General features: G+C 40.4%; 4 protein-coding genes across 8 annotated transcripts in view; 3 read left to right on the forward strand and 1 right to left on the reverse strand.

Moving 5' to 3' along the window:
• On the reverse strand, positions 1-10776 carry si:ch73-54f23.4 (zinc-binding protein A33). Its single transcript, XM_034874352.1, has 7 exons — positions 10637-10776; positions 2698-2771; positions 2301-2396; positions 1918-2151; positions 1297-1319; positions 994-1109; positions 1-912 (listed from the first exon to the last, which is right to left on the reverse strand). The coding sequence occupies exons 2-7, from the start codon at positions 2761-2763 to the stop codon at positions 359-361; spliced, it is 1089 nt and encodes a 362-aa protein (XP_034730243.1). The 5' UTR covers positions 2764-2771; positions 10637-10776; the 3' UTR covers positions 1-358.
• ino80e (INO80 complex subunit E) lies at positions 4845-26815 on the forward strand. Of its 4 annotated transcripts, XM_034874312.1 has the most exons (9): positions 4845-5089; positions 5350-5432; positions 5551-5621; positions 5719-5771; positions 5886-5967; positions 6698-6812; positions 7129-7227; positions 7746-7993; positions 26797-26815. In XM_034874312.1, exons 1-8 carry the CDS (start codon positions 4903-4905, stop codon positions 7950-7952), a joined length of 897 nt encoding a protein of 298 aa, XP_034730203.1. In that variant the 5' UTR covers positions 4845-4902; the 3' UTR covers positions 7953-7993; positions 26797-26815. The 4 variants fall into 4 exon arrangements, with proteins under 4 accessions (XP_034730203.1, XP_034730202.1, XP_034730204.1 ...); XM_034874311.1 differs by lacking the exon at positions 26797-26815 and having other exon boundaries at positions 7746-8443; XM_034874314.1 differs by lacking the exons at positions 4845-5089; positions 26797-26815 and adding an exon at positions 5131-5214 and having other exon boundaries at positions 7746-8443.
• On the forward strand, positions 10319-14596 carry LOC117946234 (endonuclease domain-containing 1 protein). 2 transcript variants are annotated; one of them, XM_034874234.1, is made up of 4 exons: positions 10319-10961; positions 12399-12738; positions 12922-13094; positions 13688-14596. In XM_034874234.1, the coding sequence occupies exons 1-4, from the start codon at positions 10647-10649 to the stop codon at positions 14201-14203; spliced, it is 1344 nt and encodes a 447-aa protein (XP_034730125.1). In that variant the 5' UTR covers positions 10319-10646; the 3' UTR covers positions 14204-14596. The 2 variants fall into 2 exon arrangements, with proteins under 2 accessions (XP_034730125.1, XP_034730124.1); XM_034874233.1 differs by having other exon boundaries at positions 10320-10961; positions 12399-13094.
• Positions 15272-27075, forward strand: part of vars1 (valyl-tRNA synthetase 1) — a 14979-nt gene continuing 3175 nt past the window's right edge. The window contains exons 1-23 of the mRNA XM_034874112.1: positions 15272-15374; positions 15935-16291; positions 16377-16520; positions 16679-16886; positions 16982-17097; positions 19837-19912; positions 20797-20897; positions 21007-21134; positions 21283-21447; positions 21825-21906; positions 21990-22109; positions 22486-22594; positions 22691-22870; positions 23030-23154; positions 23297-23400; positions 23492-23650; positions 24575-24665; positions 24792-24897; positions 25055-25125; positions 25744-25869; positions 25973-26077; positions 26462-26609; positions 26825-26952. Of these exons, the coding sequence (XP_034730003.1) occupies positions 15938-16291; positions 16377-16520; positions 16679-16886; positions 16982-17097; positions 19837-19912; positions 20797-20897; positions 21007-21134; positions 21283-21447; positions 21825-21906; positions 21990-22109; positions 22486-22594; positions 22691-22870; positions 23030-23154; positions 23297-23400; positions 23492-23650; positions 24575-24665; positions 24792-24897; positions 25055-25125; positions 25744-25869; positions 25973-26077; positions 26462-26609; positions 26825-26952 (2946 nt within the window). The 5' untranslated portion in view covers positions 15272-15374; positions 15935-15937. The remainder of the gene's footprint in view (positions 15375-15934; positions 16292-16376; positions 16521-16678; positions 16887-16981; positions 17098-19836; positions 19913-20796; positions 20898-21006; positions 21135-21282; positions 21448-21824; positions 21907-21989; positions 22110-22485; positions 22595-22690; positions 22871-23029; positions 23155-23296; positions 23401-23491; positions 23651-24574; positions 24666-24791; positions 24898-25054; positions 25126-25743; positions 25870-25972; positions 26078-26461; positions 26610-26824; positions 26953-27075) is intronic.

Here is a 27075-nt window from a genome sequence, read left to right on the forward strand (position 1 = left end):
TAAAATCATTTCTTGAAAGAATTTAGAGTTTCTCTGTTTGCAAACAAATTTAAGAAAGTTGTAAGGGCATTATATAATCAGGGCTGCAACTAACTAATTTTTTTCTTTATCAATATTGTCAACAAAATGTCAAGATCTAATTGCCAATATCCAAGGTGATGTCTTTAAATGGAACAGTGGTTCCAAGACAAAACTATTTTCACAGAAGACAAAAGAATGCAAATGATTGGCATTTTTGTTTGAAAATGATAATCCTAACCATTTATTGACAATCAAAATAATTTCCAATTACCAATTACTAAGTAATTATACTAATGTAAAATTAACAATTTGTGTTGGAAATCTCTGCATCCCCTCATTATAGGGAAGGGTTAAAGATTGTGATGGCTGCCGTGTTCTTCCCATCATCTGAGTCACATGGATTATAGAAGGGGAACAAAGGGACCTCAACTGTTCCCATAGTAAAGGTGTAGATTGGCGCCATGGTAACAGCATTGTAGAAAGACACCTCCTCCTTTTCACAGTCTAAGAACAGGCCGATGCGGACAAGACCGACAGATACTCTGACCTTGGTGGGCTTTGGGTCGGTGCAGGCTTGGACGGATCCGTCCTTCAGGGACAGGGTCCAGAGGCCACTGGAAGGGCCAGAGGCATCCATCTCCCCTCTAGGGACATCTTCTCGGGCCACGCCCAACCTCCACGCTGTCTTACGTCCCACCTTAACCTCCCAGTAGTGTCGGCCTGTGGTGAAGCTCTGATGGCCCAACACACAGTAATAATGGTGGAACCGTTGTGGGTTGAACTGGAAGTCTGTTGTGTCTTTATCCTCCTCAAACCACACTGAGGTTCGAGACTGGGACAGGGACAGATTAGGGTGGGCTGTCTCAGGGTCAAAGGTCATTGATGTAATATCTGCAGGAAAATAGAGATTAAGTAAGGTAAGCTTTGTTGTTGTTTTGTATGTGATATATCAAATGACATGCGGGAACATACTTGGGTAAAGGCAGCTTTTCATGTGCTTCCATATCCTGTACTGTATGGGCCCCACAAACTGGCCGGAGCGTACCTCAGTGTCCACCTTTGCTGGATTGACAAACCTGACCTGAGATCTGCTTGCACAAAATGGGAAGAAGGGAGGACTAAATGGTGAATGGTAGAACATCAACTTGCTAGACACACCACGGTGAGGTTTATGGAGATGAATTGTTGTACAGAAAGTAGAGGAAACGTTAAGCATGCACACACACAACATTAAATAGATGTGAAGAAGAAAACTGTTAGGTTGAGAAAACCTGCCTTTTTATGAGATCTTGAATTTCCTGCAATGAGAGAAACATTTTAGGAAAGTTGGTTGAAATAATAGGGCACAGCACTTTAAAACGACAACTGTGAATTGTCTCAAACAGTTGTGTTTGATTAAACTCCAAATGCAAGCTGAGACATCAGCAGGATGGCCTTACACTGCCCATTCCTATTTGCTGACTAATGTTTCCACTTCCTTTTGTCCTTTTACTTTGAAATGAGAAATTGATTTAGACCTTCAAAACCAGAAAAGTCAGCTGCTTAGCCAATAAATGTCTATAATTGATCAAATGAGTGCGGATGAAGAGGCGCAGAACAGCTAACAGGGTGACACTGCAGGATTTGATCCCTTTGATGTAAACCTGCACAGTCACGTTGTGTCCCAGCAAATCTAAGCACAAAGGAGTCCAAACAGGAGGAACAATTAAATACTTTGTTTTTTACTAGAATGTTAAGTAAAGTTTTGTCCCAGGCTAAGGGGAATGCATACAGTGACCCTGTCCAAATTTACATCATCTCCATCCCAGCTTTGTGTCGTTACGGTATATTTAGGCCAATATCAAGACAAACTTCTGTATGTTAATTTCTTCTTCTTTAGTGAAAATGCCTCCTCACTGTGAGCAGTTTAGGACTGTCCTCCTCAGCCAATTTGCTGTTGAGTACTGTGATTGCTCTCTCCAGGTCTCTCCCTTGCGCTGCTATTTTCTTCTCTCTTTCCTTCAGCTGTTTTAGTTGTTTCTGTCTCTCCATCCTCAGTCGCTCCAGCTCCTTACACTCTTCCTCATCCAGGAAACGATGGATGTTCTTAAACTCTGCTCTGATGTCTCGTTCCAGGGCATTGAAACTGTCCTGAAAGATGAGAAGGGGAAAGATTGATGATTATCAATTCAGCCTACGAATAATCATTTTCCAAACTGGTTTATGAATACATAGCCTCATTTCGTGTATGAAAAGATTGTATTTTTGAAAAAGAAAGATTAATAATGCAGAAACAGTACCTCTACTTGGACTGAATCTATGTGTGTCTCTCTTTCTGCATCTCTGCACTCATCCACCTCGTGCTTAATTCTTTTAATAGCCTGGACAAGCTTTCCCTGTAACACACACGCCCGCATGCAAGGGAGCACGCACACACACACACACACACACAACAAACACATACACACACACACACGCACATGCACACACACACACACACACACACACAGACACACACACACACACACACACACACACACACAGGAGACAGAATTGGTGAAAAAGAACACATAGAATAGAAAAGTAACTGATTTAATATTTAATAGTTTCTGTGCCATAAATACAGTCACATTATGAGAGACAATATATTTTGTGTCAGCTGTTCTAAAGGTGAAAACCATAAAACATGGAGCTTACCTTCTGATCACAGAGGAGGCTTTTATTGCAGTTGTTGTTGGTGTCTTTGGTGTGATTTTGGGACATTCCAGTTTCTGCAAATTGGACGAAACAGAAATCGAGAAGACTCTTGAGCAAAATGCAAAGAAAAAGTGACAGACAATGTTAGAGGGAGGGAAAATTGGAAGACATTTAAATACAGAGAGAGAGGGTGAAAGAGGGAGAGGGAAAAAACACACATGCCAGCAAGATGAGAACAACACCCTAATAGAGCAACAAGGACATACATTTAAGCAGAAAATCAACAGGAGAAACCGTGTTGACATGCACAGATCAGTGTCCGCTGCTGACTTGAGAATACATGAATCTATTGAGAGTAAAGGAGAGAATGGAGGGGTGGAGGGGAGGCAGATGACTACAGCTGCTAGGAGGGCTGGCTGGTTTGGCTGGCAGCAGGGATTAATGGCAAGAGACGCAGAAGAGTCTATTTCTGTCTGCCAGTGTCTTTGGAAACAAAGAAGAATCTGTCGGTGTTGAGAGGCAGATATTGTGTTTCATATCAGCAATTGCTTTGCCTGGAAGGAAGACACATGCAAGTTTATTTTTACAAGTTTGTTCTTTTCCATGTTTAGGGGTGTGAGAAGATCCACTGCAGCGACTATGAGCTATTGAGCCTGCTTTGGAAGTTGCATTATAGCATGCTGGGGTTTCACATTGTCTGAAAGGGGGGCACTGTTTCTAAATTAAATTAGATAACATTACGTATTATTTAGCTGACACTTTCATCCAAGCGACTTCCAATTAAGTGCTTTCAACCCTGAAGGTGCAAACATGGAAAACAAGTAGTAAGTGCAAGTACATGAGTTTTTTTTTCCTCCTCTTCTTTTCCTTCTTCATGTCTATCTGTGTTGTCTGAAGAGATTGGTTTTAGCCTTCGGTGGAAGATGCGTAGGCTTTCGGCCATCTTAATGTAAGTAGGGGAGCTCATTTTGGGAGCCATGTCAGCAAACAGTCAGGATTTCGTTGTGTGAGTTCTCCCTCGCTGTGAAGGGGCAGCAAGCCGGTTGGCTGATGCAGAGCGGAGTGGACAGGTTGGGGTACAGGGTCCATGTCCTGGATGAATGCCGGGGCTGATCCGTTTGTGGCCCTGTTTTCTAAAAAGTCAGCATGTTTGTGTTCTTTCCCTTTAGGAGTATATCTGGAGTAGCCTACAACCCTCTCCTCTTTCTATATGTGCCTTGGGTTTGTCCACTAATCTCAACTTCACCTATTTCTTTCTTTCTTTTTGTCTCCCCCCTTCACCCTCAATACACAAGGGGTCTGGCCATGAGTATGTGCACTGAGGCGGCATTATTCGTCTCTGCAAATGTTCCTAATCTATAATTCATGGTCAACCTGCGAGTGACTGTGCTGAGCTGGGGTTAAGCTGCAAACTCGGTGCACCACAGTATACGTCAGGTGGAGGGAAAACTGACAGGATGATTAATAAAAGGCCCACTGCAAGAAGTCATGAAAGCATGCAGCCAGTCTAAGAATCAAAGCAGTTGTAGGCTAAATAAGTGTTGTGCTGTTGAATTTGAACATAATGAAATGTTTTTTTAGTTTTTGTATAATTTTATCTTTAATTCAAAAACAAATTATAGGATTTTAGGAAAATGTGGGGAAAATATATAGAAAACCATATACAATTTAGCTAGTCATATCATCAGTCAGTCAGTCATAACTGTATGACTGTGTACTGTATAGAGTTTAGAATTTTAAATCAAACCAAAAATTAAAATAAAAACAACACAAGATTAGAGAAGGTGAAATCTTTATTTTGTTGTTGTTTAATTCTTATATCTGTATTCATACATTTATATTTAAAAAACAAGAAATGTCCAGTTTTGATTAGGGAAGTGTGGTCTTTAGCCCCAAATGCTCTATGGAGAAGCTTAATAACATGGTGGAGAAGGACAGTCAACTCCCATCCCAGCCCTGCAAGTCCACACGGGAGAGATGCCACTAGATAGGAGTGCTGGGAACAAAGCAGAGGACAAAGAACAAGCTTTGGCTTGTCCTTAAGTGAGAGAGAGGAAACGTCAATTTGTTAACATCTCTTTCAGTTCATGTTAAAGAGCAAGCACCTAAACCTAACCCAGTGTGTCAAAATATATTCTTTCGAGGGTTAAAAAAGATACAAAACAACAGACAACTGGGTCTGCTGGGAATCTAGTCTTGGTGGAGATGCTTGGCTTTTCTGGTCCACTTGACAAGCAGAAGGGGGCAGTAATGTATCTCCTACGCTGGATGCTAAAGCTAAGAGTCGTTAAACCCCAAAAGAAGAAGAAAATGGTCTCGCCCATCACGACGCATGAAAACGACGTCACAAAAGTAAACAACAGCATGTCGCACAGACAGACTCGATCCATTGGTAGGATAAAAATAGCATTGCAATTTACCAAATGCATGTTTTTTTAAATAATTGAAATACATTTTGGTGCATTTTTCCAGAGGCCTTTGAGACCAGTAGCTTTGTATCTTTAGCGAGCTAGCTATGTAAGCTAATGTTTAGCTCAGTGTCTTGTACGTTGGCTACTTTATTATGTTGTTTCCCTGTCGTGGTAAATAACTCTAGTATATAACTACTGTGAGCAGACGGTAGATTTACATTATTTGGATGCTGTATTTCAGAAATGAACGGTCAAGCGGACGTCGAAGTTGACTACAAGCGGAAATACAAAAATCTCAAACGAAAATTAAAATTTCTTGTTTATGTGAGTAAACTCATTTTGAGTGTAAAAAGTCTTGAGCAATCATGTTTCAGTATTTAACTAATACATACTGTATATTTCCCATTATCTGATTTCGTGCATTTTGGGTTTCCCTTTCCAGGAACAGGAATGCTTTCAGGAAGAGCTGAGGAGAGCACAGAGAAAACTTCTCAAAGTTTCCAGGGACAAAAGGTGAGATTACATTGTGTGTACATGGAAATGGGTGTATGTTAAACACAATAATGACAGGCAGTACAAAAAAATGTACTGTCATACATTTGTTTTCTAGCTTCCTTCTGGACAGACTGCTGCAGTATGAGAGGGTAGATGAAGACTCCTCAGGTAGTTACTACACTGCACCGAAATTGTTTGTGTTTGTGGCGTGCTTTTATTTTTTATATTAAGAGTTGCCATCGACTGTACTGCTGGTTCAGAACTTCTTGTCTTCTTTTCCAGATTCAGATGCAACAGTTTCTTCAGAAAATAGTGAAGGAGAAGGCCCCAGGGAGAGAGAAAGAGAACGAGATGGTGCAAAGAAGTAAGTTGTGCATTTAACATAAACTGTTGCTTGTACTATCAATATTTGCATAAATGTGTACATGCGATATATATAATACATATTGAAGGATTGATTAGACTTTCATCTTTCTAGTAATTGGGACCATTTTAAATGATCTTTTATTTGATTTTTATTAATTTTTTTAAACTCTGTGGTGAACATAACCTCAGCATAATGCACAACTGAGTAAACAATTTAAACCCTAGTAATGTGGTGTCTTTAGGGGTCTGAGTGTAAATTGTTAAAAGGCCCTGTAGCCATTTTTTTATTTAAGCCTTAAGATGGTATGTGAAAGGAAGGTACAATTTTCTGCTATTATCATCCAACACATCTGTTAAACATCTATGGTGGAACTGAGACTAATGTCAGTAAATTTATGTTTATGGTTAACTGCAAACAAAATATTCTTCATGTTTGATTCCAGTTGAATTTTTCCTAGGGTCTCTTTTCTTCATTTTTGCTGACCATTACTGTCAAGGCATTGTTTCTCAAAATCTGTATCCAAGCTAAAAAGTGGGGCTTTTGTTTTTAGATGTATCCATTCTAGAAAACATTTTTCAGCTCAGTTTTTGGGTGAGGAAAATGGGCCCAAACAGAGGAAAAACTGCATCTTTAACCAAATAGACAAATGTGAACAACACATTTTGCGCTCTGGATGCATTTGCTGCCACACTGAAGTTTGTCTTCATGTCTCATGTACTCTTTTCAGGCGAAGAAGTAGTCCTGGGGCGTGTCTTCCTTCATCCTCCCCTCATCTCTCCCTGCTGTCCCGTCCTGGTGTAAATGCCCCACAGTCGTCAGGCTCTGGACCCTACCTCAACACTGTGAGTTTCTATCTCCCTTTCTTATATCTTAGTCTGGCCAGCAAGACTATTGCTGCATCTGTCATCTCCTCATCGGCAAACATAATCCCGGTCAGGCATTGTTTATATAATTTGATTCTTTTGTCATTTTATTCACAAGTCTGTTTTATCTCTTCGTTTTTTACGCTCGTAATGGCTTCCCTCTTTTCGCATTGTTCATTCTTCTGTGTGTTTTTTTGTGTTTCGTGTGTGCCTGTCTTATAAATTGCCTATGCCTGTGTGCATGTGTGTTCTTGTGTTCATTTGGCAATTTGGGGCCTATGTGTGTGTTGGGCAGATGCCCTTCCCACCAGAGTATTTGGCTCCCCCAGCTGAACGAATGAAGAAAGAGAGAAAAACAAAGACGCCTAAAAACAAGAGAGAGACTACGGGGAAGGTGAGAGAGGAAAAGGGAAAACAAGATGTTCAGAGATAATATTAATGCAGTTATACTGCTTACTTCTCACATCCTGTATATCTGTATGTCATTTATATTAGATGGCATAGTAGGTAATTTTTGGGGTGGGTTATATTTTGGTCACACTACGTATATGCATAAAAAAATGGATGTAATATGTGTGTATTTTTATATTCTCCCTAGAAAGTCAAAAAATTCTATCATGATTAATTAATTATATTTTGTTCCACGATATTGCTAACAGGTTTTGATATACAAACTGTAATAACAACCTGTAATAATTAAATTTGAGGACACTGATGTTGTAGAAAATTCAGTCCACTAAGTCATTTTAAGTTCGGCACTATGCTGAAATGACCTTCTAGTTTGTAAGTTCATGTACATGCTGCATGCTTTGTCCTGATTAATCCAGTCATCCATCCATAACCCTCATTCTTCCATCATATCTCCATCCCTGTCTTTACTAACATTTTTGCTTTATTTTTTATTCATCTCAGGTTGTTGCCCCGATGGCAGCTAATTACCCATCAGCTCCTGCAGCCCCTCCAGCAGCCAGTGGCCCCTTCAGCTGGGTTCCAAGACAGATGCTTAGCGGAGATGCTGCTGAGGAGGAGGGAGAGAGCGATGGTGATAGTGACAGAGGAGACGAAGACAGAGGGGAGGGAGATGAGGCTGAACTGGTCATTGACATCCCTAATGAGTGAGCCTGAAAGAAGTGTTTTAGATGTATTTATAAGCAAGGGATGGAGGGTTTCTCTCTCTCTCTCTCTCTCTCTCTCTCTCTCTCTCTCTCTCTCTCTCTCTGTGTTTTCTGTGTTCAGTAGCCCATTACACATTGTCAATTGAATGGAATGCCAAGCTCCCCCCTGTGGACTTTTTCTTAAATGCAGTATCACTGTCAAAACTATCTCCCAGATAAATGTGGTTTTCCAATATTATGCTAAAAATAAATATGTTATAAAATCAACTAAGAAAAAGCCACTGCTACTGGGATTATTATTTTTAAAACAGCGTCAAGCTGCCTGCTGATTATTTTTCGTCTTACAGACGAGCAATTGACAAACTGTGACTTTAACTCGGTATGTCCTACACAAAGTGAGTTTTTGTCTGTTATTTGTTTTTCATTGCCCCAACACCATCGCAGGCTTGGTATTATGTAAATACTGCAGTCCATTAAAGCTGTTTAAGTATGATATACTGTAGATGCTTCAAATGTTTATTCTTTATTGCTTTTATTAGACAGTTTTTTAATTCGTACTTCTATGTTAATGTTTTTTCAAACAAATTGTCAAAAATCAAAGCTACTTAATGTGAAATGAGATTTATCATTATCGCAGCTATCAAATTGTGTGTGTCAGAGAATAAAATGTAATATGTTATCATTTCGGATGACTTCAGAGACTAAAAGTTTTTGTTTAACGTTAAATTGTGTGTCAGGTTTTATTCACAGATTCTGCTAAAAACATGCAACATTCTTTTAGTTAAAAGGTCTCTGTAGACAATTTTTCTTTAAAAATATGTTTGTCTTAAAGTGCCCATATTTTGAAAAAAACACTTTTTCTGGGATTTGGGGTGTTATTTGGGGTCTCTGGTGCTTCCACCAAAAAACTATCCATGTTGTTTTGAGTGAGAAACAGGTTTTTGAATGTCATCTGCCTTCAGTCTCCGGGTGACTAGCCGAGACGAGGTAACCATAGACCGTTAGTCTATGGAGGTGACTAACCATAGCACATGCTAGTGCTAGCATGTAAGCTTGTTCTCAAACACAAAACACACACTAGTTCACCATAATCTACAAAAGAACTACTTACATGTCCCTGTTCTGCAGATATTCCACAAGTGTGCCCTCGTTTAGAAGAAGTCTCCCAGCTAATCCTGCCTTGTACTGACCAAAGTTGTAAAAAAGTCATCTAGCTAATGTGATCTTACTTAGCTACTGCGAATGTGCAACTCCAAACAAAGATAGTATAGAAGTGAGATATCTCACTCTGTAGCTAAAACGGAGACCCAAACACAGAGGGTGAAAACAAGATCTGTAGCATTGTGCGGTACAACAACAAAAAAAGACGTTTTTTGAAGATATAACCATCTAAACCCAATACTGGTATAACCTCAAAATACAAATATGAACCTGAAAATGAGCATAATAAGGGGGCTTTAAAATATTAGTCATTGCACCATTAAGAATTGTGTACTTGATGCCCCACCCAGAACATCCAACCCTAAATCTCTCATTCCAGAGCTACAGCCAGTCATTCAGGTATGCTATAGTCTGTGAGAATACATGTGCACTGACAACACTCACTACACTAAAGCTATGTTACAGGAAAGCTCATGTAAACTTAGTTCATGTTAGTTATTGCACATTTTTTTCTTGGCTTGCTTGACCCCTCTACAAAGGAATCCCTATGCCACTCTTAACAGAAGCCCAGGGGTACGTTTGGCTCATGTTTGCCCTAACTCTGAAGCAACTTGGCAGCCTGACTGGACTCTACCTCTTTAAAGTGTCAAAAAGAAGCTAGATGTTGTTTTTCCGTTCTTACCAATGTGCAGGGTTATCAGATTACATGCAAATTGCTGTTTTTGACAAAATGATTTTGTCATGAACAGTCGGCGCCAACATCATGTCTCAACATGCATGTAAGTCATATCAAGGAAAGCAATCTGCAAGGCATTAAAGGGAGTATGTTTTGTCTTTAAAGTTAAGAGTTCAAGAATCACTGCACTGTGGGTGAGACAATGACCCATGACTTTGACACTGTCAGGATTAAGCTTTAATGAGGATTTCATTTTTAAATTTAGAGCTCAGTTGCTCACAGTTTTCCTAGAGTTTCAAGTGAGCAGTCCTGCTTGATATGGAAGTATTTCAAAGCAACTGTTAAGGAACCAGCATTTTCAGAAATGCGCTTTACAAACAAAATGGACTGCAAGAGTGTGTCATTCAAAGGACTTTGCTTTTACAAGGACCATTGTTTTGGAATGCAGACTTACAAGTAATTGGCAGCTTTGATGGGTGTGTGCTTGGCTTGTGTACCTAGCAGCATGGGAGTTAAAGGTGTAACCATAGAGCTTTTAAGAGGGAGGGGTGGAACTGACAGGGGGCGAGGCTGTCAGAGAAAAGGGAAATGAAGTAGTAAGCAAGATTGTGCCTGCAACACAAATACGTTTACAGTGCAGCAGACAGAAAAAGAACACAGGCATGGTTGGACGCAAACTGGAGGAGAGATCAAGGAGAAAGTGAGAAAACAACAAGCCATCAGCAGCCAGCCTCGGCCACCTTATCTTTTCCATCTACTATATGCGGAAACCACTGGATAATTCATAAGCCTCTCTCTCTTGTTCGGTCTGAGTGTGTATGTGTATGTGAGAGGGGATTTGCTGAGCTCACCACCACCACCATGCTGTGTTCTGCTGCTGTCAGTGCAGCTGCTGCTGCTGTCTGGCTGCTGGCGATGCTGGGCCCAGGCCTGTCTCTTCCAGCTGAGAACAACTCCGGGCAGGGCTTCAGTCTTTGCAGCCACTGCTTCTACAGACAGACGCCTCCTCAGGGAGTCTCTGCACGGTCACTGCTGCGCTCATTCTGCCACAGACTGCCTGGGGGACAGGCGTTTGCTACTCTGTCCAAACCGACCTGTGACACAGCTGTCTACTCTGCCTTCCATCTCAGCCATGGATGGACAGAGAAGAAGGGAGAGGAGGGCAAAGAGCTTGTGGTAAGGACGCCATCTATCATGCTGTACTATCTGTTTTTGAAAAATAAAATGCATAATACAAAGTACTATTTACTTGTACATACAAAAAAAAGTGGTGCCACCAAAGAGAAGTTCCCCAAAAAGTAAAGAATATAATAAGTAAAACAAAGATACACATTTGTGTCGAAAAACTTATTTTCCCTTCTCTTCTATCCCACTAATGATCTAACAACCTGTCAGATCGATACTGTGACTCTTGTCACACGCATTGTTCACACTAATGTTAAGACCCACAAGTATGTTTACTTTTGATATTTTAAGTATTTTTTGTGGACATCACTTTGGTACTTTTACTTGAGTTTGAATTTGAATGCAGGACTTTTACTTGTAATGGAATATATCCTTTCTTGGTCATTGAATTGGTACTTTTTATTTAAAGATTAAAGATCAGAATACCTATTTTGCCATTGCATTAAACATTGTAAACAGTCAGCTCTGGTAATTTCCTACAAGTACCTGCATTTGAAAGTTGAATACAGAAGGTAAAATTAGTTAACATAATTTGTAAGTGTGGCTGTGTTAGCTCAGTTGGTAGAGCTGGAACACATATATAGAGGTTTACTCCTCAGCGGCTGTGAGTTTAACTCCGACCTGCGGCCCTTTTATGCATGCCATTCCCCCTCTTTCTCCCCTTTCATGTCTTCATCTGTCCTGTAGAATTAAAGGCCTAAAATGCCTAAAAGATAAAGCATTCTTAAGTGACCAATAAACTACCCCAAAAACTGGATTTTTGTTTAAAAAAAAGGCTTTTTTTCAAACTTAAACCTTTCAAATTACTCACACAATTGTCAGTCACTGCTGGCGTACAACGGCAGTAAGACAGGAACAGTAATTGTTCATGTCCTATTTTTTCAATCTTATATAGACTCATTTATTACCCAGTTTACATTTAATTAAGAACTTTTAAACATTTGGACATGATAAATAAAATAAAATGGAATAATTCATATTTGAAAATAACAGCTAAAGTATCTGTGAGGTAATAGAGGTATAGTTATAAGTTATAACTAGTGTACACTTGCAGAGATCCAAATTCACCCACATAGGTGTAATTTACAGATGGGATGGTAGGGTTACAACCCCCCATAATTAAAACTGGCCAGTTAACCCCCCAAAATATCTATTATAATTTTCTTTACATAAATAAAGACATTTGCACTACTATATGCAGGAAAGGCACAAATTGTTGCAGAAAACTTCACCAGAATGCAGAAAATGATCTATCTGTATGAAATGTTTAGAATTCAAATTTTGCTCAAAAGTGGCGATGTCAACCCCCCCCCCCCCCCCCCCCCCCCCCCCAGACACACACACACACACACACAATGTTGAACCCGAAGTAACCCCACTTCTGCCCTAACCATAATAAAACCAGCTTCTAATTATTTTTTCTTCCAGACAGAGGAAGAAGAACACAACATTAAAGTAGCAGTACCAGCCCTACTCAGAGGAGGTATGAATCCTTCTCATGCTCCCTCACCCACAGACCCCCCGCTTCAACACTGGGACTCAACAGTCTCAACACTGGTCCAGTCAAGCATCACTCCCCAGTGCAGCACTTTGGGGGGGGATCTCTACATCCTGACCGGGGTAGGAGGATTCGGGGCTTCTGAGGATGAAGACAAAGAGTGTCAGACAAAACCTCTGTGGTCTGCAATGTGCTGCGCTGTCCCAGATGGGAAGAGTGGCTTTAGCATGGGGTTAATCAGAGAAACAGGACAAGAGGAGAGGCACGTGAGTGTGAAGGAGCTAGAAGAGATGCTGGGAGTGTCGGAGCTGTTCTCAGAAGGCTGTGGAGGAGCAGAGGAGGAGACTGTTGGAATCAGAGTGGATCTTCAAAGTGAGGGGCTCCCTGGAAACATACAAAAGCTTGATGCAGATCTTACTGGTGAAAACACAGATTCAAACACTGCTGCTCAAGTCAGTGAAGAGCGGGTGGTTGGTGAGTCCTCAGCTGACTATGAAGCTGTGGATGAACAAGAGACAGAGACCAATTCCAGCAGCACTCTGGTCTACGTCCTCTCCACCACCATGTCTATCCTTACAGCTCCGCTGCAGCCTGTGTTCTCCAGAGTCACACAGTTACCTGGACAGGTGATTCAAGTTACTGAACCTTTTAGTTTACCTTATAGTTTAATGTCATTTAAAATAAAGGTATACTCCAGCATTGTAGTTTTATACTTTCACATGGTCTTACAAGTTTTAGACTACAAGGCTAAATCCAATGGCATCATCAGAGTTATTTTGTCGAACTTTAGACAGCACGTCTAGAGAAACAAGACATTAAACAACTGTTTTCACAGGCTGAAAACAGTTGTATAGTGTATTGTATAACCAATAAAGGGAAATGCACGTGTAAACTTTGTAGATACTGTAGTGACAAGTATACAGTACTGGATAATTAGGATAATAATTTATTACAACATGAGTGAAAACTAAATAGTACTAATCTTTCAAATGTTAATAAAAAAAACATGCTCCTTTAGTCAATTTTTATAGAAAAAAGTCTGTTTTACATGTTCAGTTTCAGCGTTTAGAAAATCTCCTCTTTCCAGTGTGTTCCTCCCAGAGACTGGAATGAGGTGTGGCCAGCAGCAAGATTTCCCTCATCACATGCCCTCTAGTCATTCTGTCATTTCATCACACACACCTTTTTTTAAATCTCATTTAACTCTCTTTTGACTCAGGTGACATATGTTCTTCAAGAAGACCTTGGGGTTCTGTCTGCCCTGCCCGGAGAAACCTACTCCCTGCTCCACCTCTTGACCTCTGACCTTTTGTCTTGGATGGGCTTAGCTGGAGAAACATTACAGGGTATCGGGGAAAACTGCTTCGCCAGTGTCTACTACGGCTCGTCCTCAATGCTGGGGGCCCTGCTGAACAGCTGTGAAACTGGGGTAACTGGCATGGGGACCCTGGCCGGAGACACAATGGGGATATTTTGTGATGCGTTGGATAATGCTTGGTGGGTGACCAAGTTCTTTGGAGGGCGGCTGTGGGAGCAGATTGAATGTTACATAGGAACAGTGTTGTTAGAGATGGGAGGTCAGGTGAAAGCTGTAGGTAGAGGGGTGGAAATGCTGGCGTTTAGAAGTGGAAATGGGGTGGGTAATGTGTTCAAGCTGGGAGGGGGTATAATAACGGGGATGATGGGTATGGTCATTGGTGATGTAAAAGAAGCTTTTGGGCAGGAGTCAGATTGAAAAGGGAAGGGAAAGTCCACATGACGCCATTAGTAACAAACCTTTTTGAATTTTTTTTCTATTTTAGGTTTGTCAATTTCTTTGAGTAAGAGTGTGATGAAGGGGGCACTATTTCAGTTTGATGTCATTTGATATGCGGTTAAAATAAAGGGATAGCCATACGTTTTTCAAACAAATGTAGTGAATCACTGATGTCTAATACTGCAGGTCTCACACTTCACTGTGACTAGTTCTCCAAATAATCTGCTGCTGGTACAAGTGACCCAACTAGGAATTAAAAACACTGTGCACTAGGCTTTTGGGTGTAATTATTCAAAACAATTATTGTATGATAAATGTTATGATAAAGGTTTGCTTACACGTACATTACAATAAAAGAGAATGCTGGCATATCATTGTTTTTTCTTTCTTTGTCTATCCCTGTGTAATAAAAATGTTTTCCTTATCAAAACAAGACAGAACATTTGTTTTGTCCTTTTTTGGTCAATGCTCATGGTCAGATACAGTAGAGCAAATAAGTAGTTACTTTGAATTAGAATTTTGCATATAAAACTAATGAGAAGATCATGAGTTATGCATTTTTATAGATCAAACTACCAAGCAACCATAACAAAGTAGCCAAAATGAGCTCCATCTCGACCAGCATTGCACGTATTGCTTTGCAATTGTTAAAGCATCAATACTAATTATCCAATACTGTATGTGTGTATATGTATTTATGTATGTATGTACAGTATATATACATATATATAGTAATGGATAGGGAGTATTTCTACTTTTGATACTCTTACTGTTGACTTTTAAACTATGAATTCAGGATTTGTATTTTATTTTGGAAACATTTTCATCATGATTTTTCATTCTTTTTATTTTGATGTGTGTATTTGTATACATTTTAATGTTAATGCTATTAATTTCATGTTCTTTTTGTATAGTTTTTAGACGACTGATTGTTGGTGGTTGTTGTTTTTAACCATTATTATTTTGGTTTGTTTTATTCATTATTAAAAAATAAAACATTTTATAGATTTCCGGTTTGTGGCGGAAGCAGCGTGTAAACCCGGAACACGTTGGTAGCTCGTTGCATGGTTGCATCAGACGGAGGAAAGGAATCATTTGGTTCTTCTGCGAATGCTAACTTAAGCAGATTTCTCTTCCTGTTTCATTCAAAAGGTACATTCTTAAAGACATTTTCCATAACAAGCCATGGGTTTATTATTACGAGTTTACCATAATCGCTAAGTTTGTAAACATGCTTAAAGCTCAGCACGCACTCACAAAAGCTCGAATTAACCTCTTTGGTTCAACGTTAAGTTTGTCTGATTAGCTAAAGCTAACTAGCTTGTTTGGCATGACTTTTCGTCAGCTTTTGACAGGTGGCAGAGTAGCATGAAGATAAATAACTAACCAGCTAACACAGCCATCGTTTGACACTTTTGAACAGTCATGTAGTTCAGTACAATATGGTTAAAATGATTTTCTTAAATGATTACGTTAAGTTTGCTTACAAAGCTCATATCCCCTTATTAACGTTATTGTAGATATGCCGATATGTAACTTGTATGACAATACCAAACACCCACTCCACCATTGTCAGGTAATTAAAGAATGTCTTAGAGAATCACGTCAGGCATATTTGTTTGGATTTGATTGAACTACTTACTGACAGCAAAAGGAAAATATGCACAAATCACCACTTCATAATGTACATAATTGCCTGTGTCTTCATCAGAGATGGCCACTCTCTACGTGTCCCCTCACCCTGATGACTTCAGGAGCCTTCTGGCTCTCATAGCTGCAGAGTTTTGTCCGTCCTCCAACCTGAAAACTGTCACAGAGGACCCTCCTGCATCCCTGAATGCCCGCTCCAGACCGACCCTGCTGCTGGGTTCTGGGGAAGGTGACTCCGTCCTGAGCGGGTCCAGTGCTGTGGCCTGGTATCTGGCTAATCAGGGGAACAGGTCTGGTATAGATACAAAGCAACAGAGCCAGGTGTGGCAGTGGCTCAGCTTTGCAGACAATGAACTCACCCCGGTGTCCTGTGCTGTTGTCTTCCCACTAATGGGGGTGATAGGAGTGGATAAGAAGGTGAGAAAAGTCTCCAAATGCTTTCTTGGATATGTGTGTGATTTTCTTGTGAGGTATTATTTTTAAATGACTTGTGCGTTCTCAGCTCCAGCAGAGTTCCCGTGCAGAGTTGATGCGCATTCTGAAGGTTCTCGATCAGGCCCTGGAACCAAGAACCTTCTTGGTGGGGGAGAGCGTCACCCTGGCTGATATGGCTGTAGCTACTGCTGTTCTTCTCCCTTTCAAATATGTACGTGCGTATGTGGTGCAACACTTGTCTTAGTATGTTTCTGTAGTTGGAACAATTTAGTACTGAGAAATCTCAGCCATGTTTGGCGCCTGTCAACATTTGACCGTTATAATGCATATACCAGTCAATCATAACCTGATTAAATCTTTTCTTTTTAGGTGTTGGAGCCGTCAGACAGGAAAGTCCTGACCAATGTTACGAGGTGGTTTACGACTTGCACAAATCAGCCTCAGTTCCTGAAGGTGTTGGGGAACATCACTCTTTGTGAAAAGATGGTGCCAGTTACACCGAAAACAAATGCTGCCGCAAATGCTAAAGCTGCTAATCCCAGACCTGCTGTTGATTCTGCCGATGCCACAGCTAATGGTCAGGAAGTCCTGTGCCACAGATCGTGAATATTCTTTTTTTGTCTTCTGTTTTCTTACACAGTATTCAGATTTTCTTTATGATTCCTCCTTCAGGTCCACCAAAGACAGAAGCCCAGCTGAAGAAGGAAGCTAAGAAGAGAGAAAAGCTGGAAAAGTTTCAGCAGAAGAAGGACATGGAGGCAAAGAAAAAGACTCAGCCACTGACAGAGGTATGAATACTTCTACAAATAGAACTTCTTGTAAGACCTTGCTGTAGCTTTAAAATTAAACCAGAACATAGTCAACAATACTACTAACTTTCTAACTAACTTAATTCAAGATGGCCCATGCAGTACACTTGCGTGGGTGGCAGTAAAGTTTGCTCACAGACAAAGCCTGAGAGATTTAAAACTGTTGATTGCAAACTGATAATGGAAGATGAATCTCTGAACTTTGTTGTCACAAAAATAACGACATTTAGGATTAAATCGTAATGCTGGCCTCCACTAATTAACCATCTGAGTAGATTAAGGAGTAGAAGCTACTCTTTGAAGTTTGTCCAAAGAACGTCCCAACAATGTGTTTTGCACAAGGGTCCTCAGAAGGATATTAACAACGTCAAAGCGTTCCTAAGGGTTCTTAACGAGTGTGGGGAAGACATCCCAAGATTTGTATCATATTATCTGAATGAGCTTCCACCTGTTACATTACAACTGCAGTTGTGGACCAGTGTGTGGTCGAATTGGAGAGGCCTCATGTACCAGATCATGACTACACCGGTAATGATCGGGAGCGAGATGGGCAATATGCAAGCACCCTGGTTTCTGACACCCCATTGGGAGCCGTGGCACTGAGTATACCTCTACAAACACAATCAAAGTCACATTAATAGAGCGTAATTGTGAAAGATGGTCAGGTGTTTAAGCAGATGTAGAAATAATGCGAATGCTGTGGTGGGGCATTCACAGCCAAAACCCTATAACACTCGTGAACCTCGAGAAGGAATAGAAAGCAGATTGGAATAGTTGTTACCAGTGATGGGAGTAATATTACAGTGGTCATCTTGAAGCTGACATCTTAAGGAACTATCTATCCAAAAAAACTGAGCAGATCAATTACGTGTCACAAGATTGTATTGGCATGAAACAGGTTCAGTTTTTTTTTTACACCACGGCTGAATGCAATGAAGTAAATGAAATATAGGATCCGCAGCTCAGCATTGATAGTAGTGGGGATCTTGTTATTATGGCACAAAAGAGTGCGAGTCAACCGTGTTTAAGGGCAGCATTTCCTCTACATCATACTGCCCGAACAACTTCTTCAACTCTCTCCCACTTACTGGTTTTGCACCTAAGTCCGGCTTTTGTGATTTGGGTGGTGGGGGACCTCCTGCACCACCTGGGACTTGCTCTGTATGTATGACTGCAGTGCTGTGACTCCAAATGTTTCTTCAAATTTGACTTAGTGTTTTTGTAGCTAGATAGCACTTTTTTTGCCACCAGCACAGAGTGTACAACAAACCTTAATATTGCCCTCTTTAGCTGACACAAACTCAAAATAGTGAGTACATGTATTTCCAGCTAGAAAACGCATCTCTCTCCTCCCTTCATTGCTGTTTATGTTTGTGTCGCTGCGTGGTACACGTGAACGGTCCACAGGAAGAAAGCAAAAATACAGATTTTTACTATATATTTTACTAGGAAAATTACAAAAATACTGTAGTAAGTACTTGGATAAGTAACTTTAACCTGATTGCTGGTTTGGAAAAAGTAACCGTTAAATTTCTTGTTACTGGAAAAAAGAGATCAGATTAGAGTGACGCGTTACTTTACCGGCATCACTGCCCAAGACAGCAGACAATTGAGCTCTGCGCAGTCATTATAAAAGGCCTAATATGAAGTTTCGGGTTGGGTCATATATTGAGCGTGGCCTGCATCTTGGACACAGCGCAGGGGATAACTCACCTAGCTTTATGGTTGATAAGCTTCTTGACAATTGTGATGTCTTTTCCAGAGACTTGTTTAGCTAAACAGGATCTGGAAGGTCTAAATACATTACAAAATAAATATTATGGGGCTGGGGAATACTGATCTAAGTACTAATATTGTCCAAGTTGGATACCTGGGGGTGTGGCTGTCCTCTGGAACAAAAACTATGATTCACTAATATCAGTGGTAAGATTGGGTGTGGATTGGGCTATTGGTACAGAGTTTAATTGCCATGATACAAAGTTAATTTTAAATATACACACTCTGTATGAGTGTTATCAAAATGAAGCTGAATACTTAAATAGATTAGCTTTTGTTAGCTCTTTTATTCAAGACAATGCCTCAACCTGTATTTTTGTTGTAGGAGACTTGGATGCTGACCTTTCTGATGCAAACTCTCTGTTTGCCAATCACCTAATGTATTTTTGCATAGACACCAGTTTAATGCCATCGAGTATGGTGCTTTTACCTAATAATAGTTATACTCATATCAATAAACATGGCATACTACTGTACACCGCTATATACTGCCAATTGTATAAAGATGGCATGAGACTGCTTCCAAAACAACCAAGATGGTCTAGTGTTAGTCAAATGTTTTATTTTTGGTGTGCCTACCGGTTCTGCCTTAATAAGAAACCTTATTTTGTGTAGAATGTCTGTCTCAGAAAACAGAATTATACAAAACTCAGCACATATGGATTTTACTTCTGTCAGGTATGCATCTAGACTGTGGAGACATTGGCGCTCCTGTTTGTGTATTACAGGTGAAGGTTGTTGACCTTTTTAGAAATTTAAATGAATTGTACTGTATTTATGTAATTGTGTATTTATTGCTATATGTTTGTAATTATTGTAGATTTTTAACGTACTATGGACCTGCCATTTGAGTCCTGAATAAAATGATTATTATTATAATACAATTTTGTTGTTCTTGCACACAGTAAGTTAACGATTACATCATCTGTTTTTCTCTTTTAGAAAAAGGCCAAACCGGAAAAGAAGGAGTTGGGCATTATCACATACAGTGTCCCCACTCCTCCGGGGGAGAAAAAAGGTGATCATTGTTTTCTCTCTTGTAACAGAAAGAATGCTTGTGACGTCAACATAATGTGGTGTTGAAGCTTTCCCCATTCATAGCAATCATAGCATGTTTGTTTTGCCCCTTAGTGGTGGTGTTGGGGATTTTATTATGTGAAAAAGACAGCCGCGCGTAGGATTGGGAATCTCTAAGCATCTAATTGAATTTGGATGCAGAGGGCTACAATGTGACTATAAAACAATGATTGATGCATCAACATTTTTGACATCTAATACATGATTTTCTTTTTCTCACTGTGTGACTACTTGGTGATCCATAATTAAAATAAACAGATTAATTTACTTACTACTATTGCTTATTACTTTTCCACTATCTTTTACTAATACAATAAACATGAAATATGGTTTCTCATGTTTGTTGTGTTCCCAAAATTTTTTAGTTTAGTGAGACACAACTTTGATACATTGTGGCTCTTGTCAGATCCATTTTCCATTCAACTTCATAGAAGCCAAAATACTAACGTGCTAGCTTTTAGGCCAGGGGGAGCATATCGGATTGTATCCCTCTGTGGTTGCTCACGCCCCGCCATCCTCACCAAAACTCAAGAAGTAGCTTAGCTTAGAGCGTAAACACGACGCACATGTTTACGTTTCACCAGCTAATACACAGCTTAGTCTTACAAAACTGTTACAGGTGATCATTATGTTTTGAAAATTGGGTTTTACGTTCCCGCTAATTGACTTTCTGCATTGAGACTTAATCTGATTAATCTAAAAATCGATTTCTGCCCCAACCCCTTGTGCATACCCTCCATAATATACATTGTTTTTTTCATTTTTTATCATCATAAGCTTCATGTCCATATGTCAACCCTTTCTCTACTTCTCCTCTGATGTCAGATGTCATTAGCCCGCTTCCTGACTCCTACAGTCCTCAGTATGTGGAGGCTGCCTGGTATTCATGGTGGGAGAAACAGGGATTCTTCAAGCCTGAGTATGGGGTAAGGAAGTCCTCCCTCTCACGCCCTATTCACACAACAGAAAATATCATATTTTTTATTTATCATTTCAGTCTGCAATAACATGTTTCTTCCTCACTACATTCTACAGAGGAAGAGTATTACTGACAAGAACCCTCGGGGTGTCTTCATGATGTGTATCCCTCCACCTAATGTGACTGGATCCCTTCACCTGGGTCACGCCCTCACAAACGCCATTCAGGATTCTCTGACCAGATGGTAACTACAATTGGAATATTCCGCAGCCTGAAATTCAAAGTCATGTTTTCAGTGATACTTTTGTTGCATCATGGGATCTATGTCATTTGCACTTTTATGTGATTTGGACCGTGTGTTTGAATTGGCGTGCCTTCCTCTGTCCCTCCAGGCACAGGATGCTAGGGGAGACCACCTTGTGGAACCCGGGCTGTGATCACGCTGGCATCGCCACTCAGGTGGTGGTGGAAAAAAAGCTGATGAGAGAGAGGGGTCTGAACCGCCACGATCTGGGCAGGGAAAACTTCATCCAGGAAGTTTGGAAATGGAAAAATGAGTGAGTGAAGGAAGTGGTAGAAAGGAGATGTGAACTTTTTTTTTCAAACAATGTTTTTTATTAAGATTTTAATCATAACACGGAAAGAAACACATCAGTATACAAATATTTGCCCCTCCATGTACATACATTTCCCAAGTCGCACAAATTTTTCAAATAAAAAAATGTATGAAATAATTAAACTAAACAATAAATATTCAAATGAAAGGCAGAACTAAATACTCCCCATATGTTATGTATGCATTTTCTTTTCCAGTCAGTATTACATGTTTTCTTTTCCAAGGACGACATAAATGAGGTTCCGCTTACCTTTTACAAAATATGTCAACTGAACTGGGATAAAAGCATAGGTATAACTTAGCGCCTATGTCTTTTAGGAAGGGAGATCGTATCTACCACCAACTGAAGAAGCTGGGCTCCTCTTTGGACTGGGACAGAGCCTGCTTTACTATGGACCCTGTGAGTTTTTCTGAAATTCCTAAACTAATGTGAATATAATCGGAATTCCTCATTCTCATGAATTAACCTGTTTCTCGGTCAAGAAACTTTCCTGTGCAGTCCAAGAGGCTTTTATCCGCATGCATGATGAGGGTGTGATCTACAGGAGCAAGCGGCTGGTCAACTGGTCCTGCACACTGAACTCTGCCATCTCTGACATAGAGGCAAGTATGCGTCTTATTAGTGTAATACCTAGGCAGTTTCCAGGAAAATCACAAAAGTCCCAAAAATGTGTCAGTTGTTACTATTCTTTTCTTATTTATTTTTTTTTAATTTAAGGAGGGCATTGGTTGAGTGTCACTTTTTATTTTGTTCTGTGTTAAAGAAAAGCATTTCCTGAGTGGGGTATGCAAAGGCAAAAAAATAATCCTTTTAAAAAGGTGCATATGGTATATGTGCCTATTATTATACTTATACAATTATGGTACTTAAAAAAGTGTAATTTTGGAATTTATAGCAAATGTCTTTAAACAGTCCCTAGCCCCATGTTATTAACCCTAGCCGTGCTATAGTTGGTTACATCTTCTGGGTGGTTTGCAGGTGGATAAGAAGGAGCTCAGTGGCAGGACTCTGTTGCCTGTGCCTGGCTACAAAGAGAAAGTGGAGTTTGGCGTGTTGGTGTCGTTCGCCTACAAGGTGGACGGATCAGGTGTGTGAGCGCATAGAGAGCACAATATATTGAATTAAAGGGGCCTTTTTCCACTTGAGTAAAACATTTCTTCACATTTCTCTTTCTGTTACTTAGACGAGGAAGTGATTGTGGCAACAACTCGTATTGAGACTATGTTGGGAGACTCTGCTGTAGCTGTCCACCCTGCTGACCCCAGATACCAGCATCTGAAGGGAAAAATGGTGCTGCACCCCTTCTGTGACCGCAAGATGCCTATTGTCTCTGATGAATTTGTGGATATGAGCTTTGGAACAGGTAGGCATGGTTACAGAAAGAGACAATGTGCTGTGTGCTGAGAATAAGTAATTATAACAAGTCGTTAAGCAAGGCCACTTTCCTTATAATGGCTGTTCTCTTTATTATTTTTTTCTCTCTCTCTGCCTCTCTTGTCCCGCTGCACCATTTTCTGTTCAGGTGCTGTCAAAATTACCCCAGCCCATGACCATAATGACTACGAGGTTGGAGAGAGACACAATCTGGCCTTCATCAACATCTTGGACGAGAACGGCCTGCTCATTAACGTGCCTCCTCCCTTCCTGGTATAGTGTCTCATTATCGCCCTTCCCCCTGCAGTGTGTGCATTTGTGCCGTGACGCTAAAAGTCAGGTTTCTTCACAGTTTGCCTGGTGTATCAGTTTCATGTCTTAATTTCTCATTTTAACTATTCTGTCTGTCTCCCAGGGCATGAAGCGTTTTGAGGCCAGGAAGGCCGTGCTACAGGCTCTGAAGGACAGAGGCCAGTTTAAAGACATCAAAGACAACCCTATGGTTGTCCCAGTCTGCAGGTAAAGTGAGGATCATGTGTGCATAAGTAGAAGACAGGTTATTTGTGTTTTAGATCATCCTTTAAGCCCCATTGTGAATTTTCCCGATTAGTCGTTCCAAAGACATTGTGGAGCCGCTGCTGAAGCCGCAGTGGTATGTGAACTGCACAGATATGGGCAAGCAGGCAGCAGACGCTGTCAGAGAGGGACGCCTCAAAATCATTCCTGATCACCACCTCAAAACGTGGTTCAATTGGATGGACAACATCAGGTAATTATCGCTTTATTACAAAGGTGTTTTTCTGTTTTCTACTTCAAAATTGATCTGAGCTGTTACGGTCAACTTAATTTATGGTAGACAGTGTTATCACAGTGATACATATAGTATCTGCACTTTTGGCCATAACACTGAAAACGTAAGCATTTTAAATGTAACTTTGACGGAGGGAATATGCTAATATTCTTTGTTAAGAACCTCACAATAGTAGGGCTGTATTAACGGTTATAGTCATGATTAATTCATCCTCATATTATTTCCTGGATCCTAAATATTTTAGTCTGTAAAACGCCAGAAAAAAGTGAAAAAAGTCAACATTGGTCAGAACCCAAGGTGATCTCTTCTAAATGCTTGGTTTCTCAGACCAACCGTCTAAAAACCAAAATTATAATTTACTCTCACATAAGACAAAGAAAAACTGCAAATCACAATTTAGAAGCTTCAACCAAAGAATGTATGGCAGTTTTGCTCAAAAAATTATATAAATACTAAATTGTTAAATAGATGGCAATAGGATCAGTTAATTGAGGGGCGGCTGTGGCTCAGTGGTAGAGCGGTTGCCTGCCAATTGGAAGGTTGGTGGTTTGATCCCCGCCCCTGCAGTCATTGTCGAAGTGTCCTTGGGCAAGACACTGAACCCCGAGTTGCCCCCGGTGCTGCGCATCCGAGTGTGAATGTGTGTGAATGTTTATCTGATGAGCAGGTGGCACCTTGTACGGCAGCCCCGGCCACAGTGTATGAATGTGTGTGAATGGTGAATGTTTCCTGTAGATGTCAAAGCGCTTTGAGCAGTTGTTAAGACTGGAAAAGCTCTATATAAATACAGCACATTTACATTTACATTGATTACCCAACTAATGCCGCTTTTGAGGTAGATTATTTTGATTATGTCTTTTCATCCATGCTTCTTCCTCCCAGGGACTGGTGTATCTCCCGGCAGCTGTGGTGGGGTCATCGTATTCCTGCTTACTTCATCACTGTCAACGATCCCTCCGTTAAGCCAGGAGAGGTAAGATAATGCCTGTCACTATTGTCAAGGTCTGGATGCATTTAGATGACTGATGAAAGCATTTTAAATTGTCATTCCACATTTCTTTGACTGCTTCTTTTATTCATCAACTCTCCCTCCCTCCAGGACATGGACGGTCATTACTGGATAAGTGGGAGATCGGAGGAGGAGGCCAGAGAGAAAGCAGCAAAACGCTTCAATGTGTCTGCTGACAAAATTACCCTCAGACAAGGTAAGATTTAACACTTTTTATTTAGCTGTCTCATTACCACAATTGTTATACAGGTTAGCTAATCACTTCATGTTTTGCTACTACACAGATTCACCTAATGTAATTAATTGTACTCCATATTCATACAGATGAGATAACTATTGTTCCTGTGTTACAGATGAGGATGTTCTGGACACTTGGTTCTCGTCTGGCATTTTCCCCTTCTCCATCTTCGGGTGGCCTAATGAGGTAAAAGACTGAGGTTAACCACCTAGTTAGTAGATCATGAGGACGTCTTCTGCAGTAGAAACACTGCTCTAAAACGGCAAATTGTGTAATAAAGAAAAGCGTATTAACTTTGAATACTGCCACCTAAACTCTTAGTAGACTTTTACTTTGAATAGATGGATGGATAGATGGATGGATAGATGGATAGATAGATAGATAGATAGATAGATAGATGGATAGATATTTATTGATCTTAAAAACTGGGAAATTATGGTGTTACAGCAGCAAAATCAGTCACACAGCACAGAATATAAATGTAATATTAGGGTACAATACATACATTATACATAAAATAATAATAATAATAGGAATAAAATGTAACAACAAATATTTGTGTATATGTACAGGATGGGAATACAAAATATGCAACTGCTTAAACAGTATGATAAAATGTAAATAGACCAGTTTTGCAGGTTGCACTTAGTGCGGTATTGTGGTGTATGTGCTGAATATTTGAAAGTGGTTCACCGGTCACTGTTCCTCTACAAACATTCTGTATAAATATCACTTTTTAGCAGTGTTGTTTAGCTTGTTTATGTATTTCCATCAAAAATGTCGCTATTTGGGGTTTTCCTATAGACCCAGGACCTGAATGTGTTCTACCCTGGCACCTTGCTGGAGACGGGCCATGACATCCTGTTCTTCTGGGTTGCTCGAATGGTTATGATGGGCCTCAAACTGACAGGCAAGCTGCCCTTCAAAGAGGTGAGACCAATCAAAACTGCCCAAACAGGAACATATCACAACATGATGTGATATTAGTGTTATTAGCAGAACAGGACTAAGCACCGATGATGCGTTCCTTCAGGTTTATCTTCATGCAGTGGTGAGGGACGCCCACGGAAGGAAGATGAGCAAATCTTTGGGCAACGTCATTGACCCTCTGGATGTCATTACAGGGATCTCCCTCGAGGTGAAGCCAAATCACGCTTTAATGCATGTTCAGATATACAAACACATACATTCTCTCCTCTCTCCCATTTGGGTTGTCTCTTACATGGTCACCACATGTTCATTGCTCAGCTGAGGTCCATACTCTTATGTAAGCTTTAATAAGAACCCTTTTTTTGCTTCCAACAAGCTATTATTGAGCGATCAATCTCAAGATCTGTCCTCTAGAGGGCACTGAAAGACTTGTAGTGAATTGTACTTTACCCTCAATAATAAAATCCTTTAAAGGTCCTTTTAGGTACTATTAAAACAACAAGCAATTGAGCACATTCTCAAGATAAAAGGAGAACACATTTTCTTTTCAGTGGTGACATCCCTCTTTATTTCCCATCTCCCTACCCTCTAGGGTCTTCATGCCCTTTTGATGGACAGCAACTTAGATCCACTGGAGGTGGAGAAGGCAAAGCAGGGCCAGGCATCAGACTACCCAAATGGCATCCCAGAGTGCGGCACAGATGCTCTCCGGTTCGCCCTGTGTGCTTACACTGGCCAAGGTGAACTCTCTTTTCTTTTTTGTTCGTTTACTTTCTCCTTTTCTTGTTAGTCCATTGGCCAACAGCCTGGATCTCAACCTTGAGTACATCAAATATATCAAAACACTGCATTACAGTCAGATAGTACAAGGTCCGTTGCTACAAAATTAATCTATTTTAATACACACTGAAATGATTCTGTATTCTCTGTGTGTTTGTGTGTGTGTCTCTTTCAGGTAGGGATATCAACCTGGATGTCAACCGCATCCTGGGTTACCGTCACTTCTGCAACAAACTGTGGAACGCTGTGAAGTTTGCCATGAATACACTGGGAGACAACTTTGTACCATCAGAGAAAGCCGAGGTGAGACCAGGGGAGAAGATGAAGGACTAAGACAACATAAACAAGCACTGCTCCATGCTGATTTATATTCATCCAATGACCTGCGCATCATACTTTGACCATGTTTTTTTTGTTACCATTATT

Source organism: Etheostoma cragini, chromosome 6 (assembly GCF_013103735.1).
Source record: "Etheostoma cragini isolate CJK2018 chromosome 6, CSU_Ecrag_1.0, whole genome shotgun sequence".
NCBI lineage: Eukaryota > Metazoa > Chordata > Actinopteri > Perciformes > Percidae > Etheostoma > Etheostoma cragini.

Bases quoted from the DNA above. Each gene is read 5' to 3' on its own strand.
- si:ch73-54f23.4 (XM_034874352.1), bottom strand. From the start codon at position 2,763: ATGTCCCAAAATCACACCAAAGACACCAACAACAACTGCAATAAAAGC. The intron at 2,397-2,697 runs GTAAGCTCCATG...TGTGTGTTACAG, and splicing joins GCCTCCTCTGTGATCAGAAG to GGAAAGCTTGTCCAGGCTAT. The intron at 1,110-1,296 runs GCAGGTTTTCTC...TTGTGCAAGCAG, and splicing joins ATTCAAGATCTCATAAAAAG to ATCTCAGGTCAGGTTTGTCA.
- ino80e (XM_034874312.1), top strand. From the start codon at position 4,903: ATGCTTGGCTTTTCTGGTCCACTTGACAAGCAGAAGGGGGCAGTAATG. The intron at 5,772-5,885 runs GTAGTTACTACA...CTTCTTTTCCAG, and splicing joins GGTAGATGAAGACTCCTCAG to ATTCAGATGCAACAGTTTCT. The intron at 5,968-6,697 runs GTAAGTTGTGCA...TACTCTTTTCAG, and splicing joins GAACGAGATGGTGCAAAGAA to GCGAAGAAGTAGTCCTGGGG.
- LOC117946234 (XM_034874233.1), top strand. From the start codon at position 10,647: ATGCTGTGTTCTGCTGCTGTCAGTGCAGCTGCTGCTGCTGTCTGGCTG. The intron at 10,962-12,398 runs GTAAGGACGCCA...TTTTTCTTCCAG, and splicing joins AGGAGGGCAAAGAGCTTGTG to ACAGAGGAAGAAGAACACAA. The intron at 13,095-13,687 runs GTGATTCAAGTT...CTTTTGACTCAG, and splicing joins TCACACAGTTACCTGGACAG to GTGACATATGTTCTTCAAGA.